Source organism: Labrus mixtus, chromosome 3 (genome assembly GCF_963584025.1).
Source record: "Labrus mixtus chromosome 3, fLabMix1.1, whole genome shotgun sequence".
Classification (NCBI taxonomy): Eukaryota; Metazoa; Chordata; class Actinopteri; order Labriformes; family Labridae; genus Labrus; species Labrus mixtus.
Genome location: NC_083614.1, coordinates 23,535,418 through 23,546,148, shown reverse-complemented (window position 1 = coordinate 23,546,148; position 10,731 = coordinate 23,535,418). Strand labels below are relative to the sequence as shown.

Below are 10,731 nucleotides of genomic sequence, written 5' to 3'. Positions count from 1 at the left end.
AAAATCAAGACATGACAGTTTTATTTCCTTCAGGACAAAACTTTCAGACAGACATTCAGTTTGTATACTTCTGTTTACCTTAGCTAGCATATTTTCTCTACATAATGCACATCCTTCAGCAGATGCACGGCTACATTTATGTTCAAGTATTACATTTCAAGCATAATAAAAGTACATTCAGTAGAACAGGCTTTCATTCCAAAATGAAAAAAATCACTGTTTAAATCCAACTCAATGATCTCGCATTAATTCATCACTTTCAACATTTTTACGTTAAACTTTACCAGTTAAACTTAAATAGTTAGCATTTTTAAAACTGAACTCTTTTGATACTCTGGTCTCAAACCTATAGTTACTGTTGTAACAATCTTTGAATAAGTAACACGGCTTACAGTACAGTGATCACCTGCTTTGGACATTCAATTAGCCGTGACTATTTTAAAAGTCCAAAAAAACGAAATACAGAGTTTAATAAAAAAGAAAAACCTTCAAATTATAAACAGCCATTGACAATGCAATGTTGTTGCATTTAGTGTTTACAATTCAGACTGATGATTGATCTTTATAATGATATGTTATGTAGAAAGTCTCATCTGTGTATCTGGACTTTCAATTTTATTTCCTGAAAATATTCTAATTATAATCAAATTACTTCTCAGACATTACAATGGCTCTGCAGGAAGCCCCAGTGTCAAATATATGTGTAAGGTGAAAAATCCAAACATGACTTAGTTATTACAAAAAATTAAATGACCATAAAAACCCCTAATCCTGCTAAACCCTGTTTGGACAGTGAAACTGTGCCAAATGACAAATAACACTTCATAAAAAAAATACAGACAAAAGTCAAAGCATGTTCTTGATATACAAAACAATAACAATTGTAAAGTTCAATATTAAACATTTAAGAGATATTTAACAACAAACATGCAGGAAAAATACTTTCCACACAAGAGATTCTGTATAATGTTACATAACCATACATAGAATGTTGATTCATTTTATTATTAATTGCAGCATTTTCCTTTTTAAAGTGCTTTCTGCAAAATAAATACAAGATTGTCATGGGTCTTATGATTGGGCCCTGAGGATCACCAAACCTTGTTATTTTAAGATTGCATCTTGCATAATTTTCTTTCTGGATAAATAAACCATCACTTTGAACTGATGAGAAGACAGACAGAGAAGACACAGTGTAAGATATAGAAACCCAAATAAAGGGTTTAAAGCTATAGATCTGTAAGCGAGGTGAACAAGGCACCAAAGCCATATGAGGAAGCAATAACTTTTGGTTCTTTCTTAAGATGAATTTACCTTTAATTACTCAGTTTCAACAGTAATACTTTTAAAGTCCATCATAACAACTTATTACTCCCATGACCTGTACTGATCCAAATTGCATATTGAGATCACTGCCAACATTGCGCAATCTTCAAATGAACATATTGTGTATAAAAGCCTTTTGACTGTAGTTGGTCCTTTAAACCTGCCTCTTCTGCTCTTTTTGTACCCATTCATTTCACATTGAGCTGTCCTGTGTGCTGCCGTCCACAATAAAGAGTGCAGATGGATCTTTAGTGGAGCTCTCTGCTCTGTGTTTGGATCTACTGGATTTACTGGATTCTCCCACAATATCACCGTTACTGCTGTTTGATTCAATGCTGCCCCTCCGGCTGGTCTGAGGTATTCTGGTCATCGCTGTACTGCTGCTTTTTTCTCCGTTAGCTCTGCCTTCCTTGGCTTTGGCCTTGGTTGTTTTTGCCTTTTTTGAGTTACCCTCTTTTGGTTTGCTTTCAGATGATTTACCTTGCTTTTGTTGCTTCTTGCTCGGCTGAGGGGACGGGATTGGCGGCTCTGGTTGGATGGCGGGAGTGTTAATCCTTGAGGGCATCATAGTCTGGTTGATCTGAACTGTGCTGTTACCAACGATGACTTCTGTGAGGCCGTCATCGTCAGTTTGCTCCTTGGCAAAGTTGACAAACACCTACAAAAATGAGCTTGCTTTAGTGTCATATTAATACTTCCTTTGGCCAATCTATAAAATCCTGGTATATCCTAATCTATCACATTTAAAGATAGCCAGCTGTTATGTTCTTATGATTCATTAGCATGCATGCTAAAATGAACTTGCCCATGCAGAAGTACTGAGGAAGAATATGTAGTGTCTTGTTGTTTTTCAGTTTACACAAGCTTAGATTGTCTCAAATTAAAACTCCAAATTTAATTAAGACCCCCCCATTAAATAAATTCAAATATCAATACATATTGAAAGAAAATTGAACCCCAAACCCAACATGCATGTGTTTGTTTTGAACAACCTTGAGTAGCCTGAAGCTTGAACTCAGAAGACAATCTACATGTTCTTCCTTAGCAGATATTTACAGACGCATAAGCATATGAAAAAATGAGTGAGTGAATGCTTTTTTTATTTTTTATTTTGAATGTCAAGGTAATACCTGTAAAAGACTAAAAAGTCCAAACCGCCTAATTGGCAAATGCAGACTAAAGCTACAGACAGTTAACTGTTGTTGGACAGATTGAGTGTGTTACTGAACAGTCACTGTTCATTGTCAATAATTATAATGTGTTATTTTACCAGTAATTGTGAGGCCTAAAATTAGAGACAGTTGCCAGCCAAATACTGATGAAATATAAAATGACCACATATCTTCACTAGCCAGCTAAACACTGACTGGTTAATGGGCAGAAACGTTAATTTTGCTCCTTGAATTGAAATAGCACCTAAAAAGTGTCTAACACTGTGTCCAATAAAGGATCATTGTGATGCAGAGCTCTACTTAAATCTACTTACAGTACATCCCACATAAGGGAGTATTACACAAACCCCTTTGCAAAAAAATATGGGAGGTTTGAATGTGTCAACGTCCTTACCTGGTCAAGAGTGGTCTGTGAAACAGAGAAGTCGAGGACGCCCAGCTCCTCGTGGTTGTTGGCTAGCACATCAAAGATTTGAGCGAGGCAGCAGGCGTGTGCGGGAAGCTGGTACTGCAGCACGTTCTGGTGACGCTCCTTCAGCTCAGCACTAGGAAAAGCTTTCCTCAAATAGGCGTCGACAGGGCACGAGTCAGGGTCAGAATTACCATTCAGCAGACGCAGGATGATGGTGTAGCCATCCCCAAACCTGAAGGAAACGATAGTTAAAGTTTGTATGTGTCAGTTTTCTTAACCTCCACTCAAGTGAATCTCTCACACAAAATGCATCAGAGACCTAAAACTCTTCATATTAACAGTACACAAGTCTATATGTCCTCTGTTGTAATTTCCCCGAGTCAGAACTTTTCAGAGCCAGACAACTGATTCCAATCATTGACTGACTCATCGAGTGGCTCAGTCGTGTACAACTGAGGAGGTGGAAGGTAGGCAGTGTGACCCAATCCATTCACTGATTGATAGATTGTGTTTGGAGCTTACTGTATCTTGTTATTGTTGACGAGGATATACAGAACAGTAGAGAAGGCTTACCTGTTCTTTAAATGTTGTACGGATCCGAGGCACTGAAATCTGCCATTCACCATGATGGCCATTCTGGTGCAGAGGGCCTCACATTCCTCCATACTGATCATAAAGACACAGAGAACAACGTCAACATATATACAGTTTGTACACTCTAAGAAAACTCTCAGCTGTCAGGACGTTGTTTTTCTTTACTAATACAGACAGGAATCCACTCTTAAAGAGTTAATAGGAATGTTTTGGTGGGCATCTCTTCCTACCTGTGGGAGGTGAGAACTACAGCTCTTCCCTCTTTGGTTACGCTAAGGATGCAGTTCCACAGAAACCTTTTGGCTTTTGGGTCCATGCCAGTGGTGGGCTCGTCCTGACAAGAATTATAGAAATAAAAACATCAAGAAACCAAACATGTGAGCCAAAATACTAAAACATTTAACAGCAACAGAACAATGTTCATTTATCTTCCAAATACATTTAAATAAAGCATTTTCTGAGTATTTTTACATCAAAATAACTTTGTTTTTACTTTGTGTAAAACATTTCACATGTCTGATGACTCATCCTGCACTCTGGGACAGGATTAAAATTAAAAAGCTTTGTCGAAGCTAACAATCCAATCAAATTCCTCCCAACATTATGTCCCGGCTTCTATCTTCTGATTGGTTCCATCGGTTCTATCCTTTTTCAGTAGGAAATACGTCACTACATGGCAGTTTCATACTCTCAAAGTTCAGTTTCATGGGGAAATTAAGGCAGGAACTAATGTTTTAAATGTTTCAAAAAAAATGTAATCAATAATAATGCGAAGCCTGTAAAACACTTCCATGCAGTTGTTTTGTTAAAAATTGTAATTCTTACCAAGAATATGACAGGTGGAGCCCCGATGAGGGAGATGGCAGTGGAGAGTTTTCTCTTGTTCCCTCCGCTGTAGCCTCCGGCCTCCCGCTCTGCATACTGGCTCAGTCCCAGCTTCTTCACCCCCCACTGTGCCACCTACAGGACAGAGGACAATGTGCATTTCTTTATCATTCTGCACAGCTCATCAATTTTATTACAAAAATGTTTACATTAAAAAACTAGCTAGCAGTTAGGCCGCGGGCCCCATGTACAGAGGATGTAGTCCACAAAGTGGGCGACCTGGGTTAGAATTCGACCGTCAGACTCTTTCCTGCATGTCATTCATTACCTACTCTCTCCACTGTCTATATCTTCCTATCTACCAAATAAAGTCATAAAAGCCCCAAAGTAAATCTTAAACAAACAAACAAAATTGAAGTTCTTCATATCAGCTGTTCTGACGTGAATTTTACAATTTGCTACCTTGGCGACAGACTCCTCTGGCACCCCCCGCAGGCGTGCAAACAGCTCCAGATGTTCCCGACCCGTCAGCAGGTCGCTGATTGCATCAAACTGTGGGCAATAACCCATCAGCTGGTGGACTCGCTCCATCTCTGTCAGCACACTGAAAACAGAAACTCACAGTTAAACAGTAATATCAACACTTACACTTCTGCTGTTAGCCCCAACATTGAGCTGATGGCATCACTGTTGCTTATTATGTTAATACTCCAAATACTACCATGTCAATTTGTGCACTCTCTAGTACCAAATTCCTTCCACTTCATATTCCACTTCTACTTCTTTAGTAATAATGCTAAAGGGATCATACCTTTTGCTTTTGTAGCTTATTTCAAAGTTTAGGGATCTTGATGATGGTTTTCCATAACATACAACACCAGTGTTTCCCCTAGGTTTACAGCGTTGGGGGGGTGGGGACAAGCCAACATGCCGACACGGCGACACGACGACACAAACAAATGAAGGAATCTTGGTGTTCATGTGTTACTTTTAATGACAGCTGTCCTTTTCTATCGGAAAGGTATCCTTAAATGACTTCTTTCCCTGATTTCCGACTCTATCCACTATCCCATCCCTACAATAAAGGCACAAAAAGCCCAAAAATAATAATAATAAAAAAATAATAATATATATATTTTTTTACTTGACCTTCAGGGGGGGCGGGCCGCCCCCACAATATAATGGTAGGGGAAACACTGAACACAATTTACTTTATATCCTGGACAGACTCATAAATAAATCTCTATATAAAAAAAGAAACCTCATGTGAGTAAAAGAAGGCCCGTGTGGAAGAGTGGAATAAGGTTTGTACCTGTAGTGATTAAGGAAAGCCTCGCCGTAGGTGATAGCAGTGTCTCCAGTCAGCATGCGAAAGGTAGAGGTCTTTCCTGCTCCGTTCACCCCCAGCAAGCCAAAACACTTACGGATATAGCCCAAAAAAATAAAGTTACAAACACATCTACACACACATAAGCTGTAGTCAGCAGCGGGGACCTTTCCCTTTTGACTAAATCACAATATTCAGACAAGTAGCTCAAGTATCACAAATGTTACTGAAGTATTAGACATAAGTGTTGTGGTTGAAGCCGAGGAAGCTGCTGTATTAGAAGTAGAAGTATTATAGGTAAACAGCAGTAGGGGTATTATTAATGGTAACAGACATGGTAGTAGTTATAGCAGCGGGGACAATAAAACACATTACCTACAATGCCTCTTTTTGGAGGGAAAATATTGATTCATCAATGAAACTGTGGTCGACAAACACACAGCTGATTAGAACAAAAGTCTGATCATTTGTGTGTGTTTTCATTGCATAGAATCAGTGCTATTTTTTGGTGAATGCAATATCGTACCTCTCCACGGGGAATCCCAAGGCAGAGGCGATTCACTGCCGGCTTCCTGCCCGCTTTATAAACCTACAACAAAAAAGATCCCTTAATAAAACACTGTGCTCTTTAATTTGAGTTATTCTAACAAAAAATACATATATGTAGCTCTTATGAACAGGACTATAGTGAGCAGTTTGATTGTTTTTCATGGCTTATTTTTGCTATTAGCTTTGCCACATTAGAAAACAGTGTCAGTTCCTCGTCTTGCCTTGTTTACTTTACCTTGCTCAGGTCGATCATGGTGAGGATGTCTGACTGTGCTTTCCCACTTTTGACCCTCTCTCTCTCCCTAGCCACATCCTCATCCTCAGGACCAAGCGGAGGTACCTCAGGCTCAGCCCACCAGGGCCTGAATAGAAAGCAGAAGAACAAAAACAATCACCATATTTGATTCATTTTAACTACTGTGGAAAAGCTATGTTTGTGGTTTTCCTACACAGGAGGTACTTTAACACATTTATTAATCATCTCTGCCTTTAGAAATGTTCTGCTTCACAAGCTTTGTGGTATTGATTCTGACCACAAAGAAAGAAGTAAAATATGTCATCCCTTCGTCTACACATACTGTATTATATTGTATTAGTAGTTTAAGTCTGATAATATATTTTTATTAAATTATCTAACAGACAAGCATGGCACCTTTCATCCACTGCAACAGGACTATAAGCTCAAACTCCTGAGGCAACAATAATCAGTGAAATAATGGTAATCTGATGTATGGCAGAGAGGTGCTGGGAGAAAGGAAAAGCAGACTGCCTCTCCTGTCATTTGAAATAGTCTTTTAAAACATACTTAAAGCTGAAGAAGAACTTGTACTGCAGCAGTATGGTGAAGATGAAGAAGATCACTCCTTCAGCTGCCATAGCAAAAAGGTTCTTCCCTACAAAGTCCCACTGGAGAGGGTCCAGAGTCTGCTTTGTGCCTGGACAATGAAGAAACCCAGGGAAGGACATTCTTTACACACACAGTTTAATCAGGTCAGATGTGAAATATAGAAGAGATTTTATGGATAGGTGTTTGATGTATAAGTACCCAGTCTCTGAAAGGCATCTGCCATGGCTTGGTTTTTGGCCATGTCAATGAGACCTCGTCCCAGGCAGAAGTGAGGAAAGATGAGAAACACCTTCTTCAAGATCCTGTTCACCTCGTTTAGGTGCTGGAATGGAAACAAACCTCTGAAATATCACACTTGTTAAAGAAGCATCAAACTAACTCAACATTTAAAGACGGTATTCCCACTTCACGTCCATAACACAGTTCAAGAGCTCTAACTGAATTGAAGTTCTCTCAGATGAATGCTTCGATGCGTTAAAGAGTTTACAACTTATGTTTTGTTTGAATTATTATGATCAAGTAGCCAATAAAAATTGACTTTATCTACCTCGTCAACAAAAAGCTCCAGGACAAAAGTGGCGATGCTGCCGTTGATTCCGATGAAGAGGTTGATGGAGGTCAGAACCACGTAGGCTGTGCTGGGGACGCTGAACAGAAAGGATGCTGGGTACATCAGAGGTGTGATGGACCACCTACAAAGGATGACGAGGTTTTTAAATGGTGAAGACAAACACAGTGCCTCACTTTTGTTACAGACAACAATCCTGTCATGGTCATTTTTTTTTCATCTTTTTTCCGTTTGCTTGTACGAAGAAGTCATTCTGTGTCAATAAGCTAAGTTGAGTTTACAGTTATTGTGTTTATTTGGGGAGCAAAAAGACAAAAAAAAAGGCAACAAAAAAAGAGTGGCAAAAATCAAGACTGGATGTTTCCTGTACATGAATGTTCCCCCTCGTTTAAATTTAAGTAGATGCAATATGCTAGTAAGAAATATCCCTGGTTCATGCATGAGGCAAAGTTGGTTACATTTTTGATGACGGATGATTTTAGAAGTGTAACAACATGAACAGAGAACAATGGAGTCTGCATGAATGTACCCATAGAACAGGAGGAGCAGGACGAGAGCGGGCAGGTTGGTTTCTGAGACGTATGATTGCTGCTGGAAACTGATGAAGATCAGCACCACCATGGTGGCCGGGACGGTGTAGTTCAACTAAAAAGATAACAAAATAGATTATAAAAGAGGGTCTGTATATACGTGTATATTAAACTGAAATTCAAAATGTTGTTATTTTCCAGTGGCCATTGGGACAATGTACAAATTGGGTTCAGATGTGATAAAGCTGAAAACAGCATCGCTTGTTCTTCAGTTACAAGTGTTTCAGACCAGACATCATCATGCATAGAAATAAATAAACGTGAAAAACAATGATTTGAGATTGCTGCAAAGGTTGAGGAGGTTGAAACGTATTTGATGTAGCCTTCTGTGATTTCACTATAGACTGTTTATAGGAAGTAGACATAACCTCTGGGTCTGATAACTGAAGCCAGACTTAAACCTGAATTCTTTGTAATGCAAGCAGGGGACGACTGCAAATGCAAAAAAAAGTTCTTAAGTTTATGATAAAACATCCACACTTCTCATTTAGTTGATCATTCACCTCATTTAACATTTCCTAACATTCTCAGTCGCTGGTGTCAAGTCTTCTTCAGAACAACATGATGTTCATTTTGTGAATTTAGTCAAAAACTAGAAGCTTTAAAAAGATACCCTGTCTACAAACCAACCATTGATGTCATGGGGGCTACATGGCATGCATTTCTTTTTTCCACAATCTAAAGTTTAAACTTCTGCTGAAAATTGAATTAAAAGGGGAATAAGGTGTTACTAATGCAGTGCCTTTACTTTCCACATGACAAAATGTTCTAATAATAAAATGTTATCTTTAATGATCTTCCAACACCTTAGAAAGTATGCTAGAACTACTATTACTAGAACTATAACTACTGTTAAAAGATAAATATAATGGCATATATTTAATGTCAGTGGAGGGATTATCCAGTTTCCTGAAATCTGACAATAAATCAAGTGTGGGTCTTTTGCTGTTGTGAAGAACTGACCATGTCCCAGGTGAAGTTGGCCAGCCAGTAGAGGATGGGTTTGACTCCACTGACAAACTGCAGGTGTTTGGCTTTGCTGACTCGCTCCTCGATCAGAAACAGGATGAAGCTGGCCGGCACAAAGGACATGGCAAAGATCACACAGATGGAAACCAGAACATCCACAGATGTAGTCATCCTAAGAGGGGGGAGGGGAAATCCAATCAGGTACAGAAAAAAACCCACATTTTAACATATACTGTATGTGATGATAAACACTTTGTTTGACTTTTATACTTCAAATTAACTTTATGAATGACCATTTTCTCTGTAACTTGTTTGGGCGTTTCTGTAAAGTTTAGATAACAGCTGACCAATCCTAACAGGCCGTCACTACGGTATATGTTTTGAATATGCACAACACTCAAAAGTCGACTTTTCATCACAGCCTTATGACTTTAAAATCCAAATGAAGACTTTAAACCTAATTCAGATAGTAATCCGTCAGATTTAACGTGTCCTGATTGAGCTAAATTTACCTTTTGAGATAATTACCAAGCACAAGAAATCACTTCTCCCAACATCTAAATCTTTAAATTGCAACTACTTTGAACAACAACTAAATTGAACTAACATTGCCATTTCAGTGAGTTGTTCCTTGGTGAGGTTGAGTGGATGGTTGTAGGCAGTGATGCCGTGTTTCCTCCTCTCTGGACCCGGTGGCAGACTCGCTCTCAGCAGGCCATTGTTTATCACGTTGACAAATGACACCATGGCATGCCATCCTTTGTTGTTGTACCACACCTGAGAACAAACGCGAGAAATTTGTTTCACTATTAAAATTGTGTGTAGCTACTGAAAAGTGTTTGGCCACAGAGTCATTTTGTTTTTAAAGTTCAAAAGTTTCTGACAGAAATACATTTATCATCCAAAGTCTGTTAGGCCAGACGTACAAACACTTGTAATAATAGTTTCAAACTGATTACATTTTTCATGTTATGTTTTTCCTTATAAGACAAGTGAAGACATATATTCAGACAAACATTTACCTTGACATTGTCTTTACTGTTCAGTCCTTCTAGAAAACCCGGCAGTCTTTCCAGCAGATGATCAAGTGAACTATTCTGTGATGAATCAAAGAATGTCAAAAAATAACAAGACCAATCAGGAAGACAGCAGCTTCAGTTGATTTAACCTAAACCCTAATTTATACCTGTGGAACTCTGTACTGAGTCCTGATTGCCATGACAGAGTCTTGGACGTGGTTGACCTGAGATAAAGTCTGCGTGGCGCTGCCTCCAAGGGAAAATCCTCCGTATCTGCAACACAGAAATAAGGATTTCAACAATATTTGGACATGTTTAGTGTGAAACAGTTTTTTACCCGTCCCTCAAAAAAGTTACGTTTTAAAAATGTTTAACCCACAAACTATAACTATAATTACTCCAGATTTTTATTTCAAAATGGTGTTTCAAGAAAGCGTCTTACCTGAACTCGTTCACCCATTTCTTGGTTTTTAGGCTGTTAATGACACAGAAAAATACGAGAGTTTTCCATATAAACATAAATGTTACTTGTC

The 10,731-nt window shown here is 38.7% G+C and overlaps 1 protein-coding gene across 1 annotated transcript in view; it reads right to left on the bottom strand.

Annotated features, from left to right (window-relative positions):
• Positions 1 to 4: 4 nt before the first annotated feature.
• Positions 5 to 10,731, bottom strand: part of abca7 (ATP-binding cassette, sub-family A (ABC1), member 7) — a 29,998-nt gene continuing 19,271 nt past the window's right edge. The window contains exons 34-51 of the mRNA XM_061033874.1: positions 10,641 to 10,673; positions 10,366 to 10,471; positions 10,202 to 10,276; positions 9,787 to 9,956; positions 9,174 to 9,351; positions 8,150 to 8,265; positions 7,600 to 7,744; positions 7,251 to 7,374; positions 7,011 to 7,140; positions 6,441 to 6,567; positions 6,183 to 6,245; positions 5,642 to 5,748; positions 4,792 to 4,933; positions 4,330 to 4,464; positions 3,735 to 3,838; positions 3,484 to 3,576; positions 2,893 to 3,142; positions 5 to 1,984 (exon numbers count right to left, since the gene is read on the bottom strand). Coding sequence (XP_060889857.1) covers positions 1,520 to 1,984; positions 2,893 to 3,142; positions 3,484 to 3,576; positions 3,735 to 3,838; positions 4,330 to 4,464; positions 4,792 to 4,933; positions 5,642 to 5,748; positions 6,183 to 6,245; positions 6,441 to 6,567; positions 7,011 to 7,140; positions 7,251 to 7,374; positions 7,600 to 7,744; positions 8,150 to 8,265; positions 9,174 to 9,351; positions 9,787 to 9,956; positions 10,202 to 10,276; positions 10,366 to 10,471; positions 10,641 to 10,673 — 2,563 coding nt within the window. The 3' untranslated portion in view covers positions 5 to 1,519. The remainder of the gene's footprint in view (positions 1,985 to 2,892; positions 3,143 to 3,483; positions 3,577 to 3,734; positions 3,839 to 4,329; positions 4,465 to 4,791; positions 4,934 to 5,641; positions 5,749 to 6,182; positions 6,246 to 6,440; positions 6,568 to 7,010; positions 7,141 to 7,250; positions 7,375 to 7,599; positions 7,745 to 8,149; positions 8,266 to 9,173; positions 9,352 to 9,786; positions 9,957 to 10,201; positions 10,277 to 10,365; positions 10,472 to 10,640; positions 10,674 to 10,731) is intronic.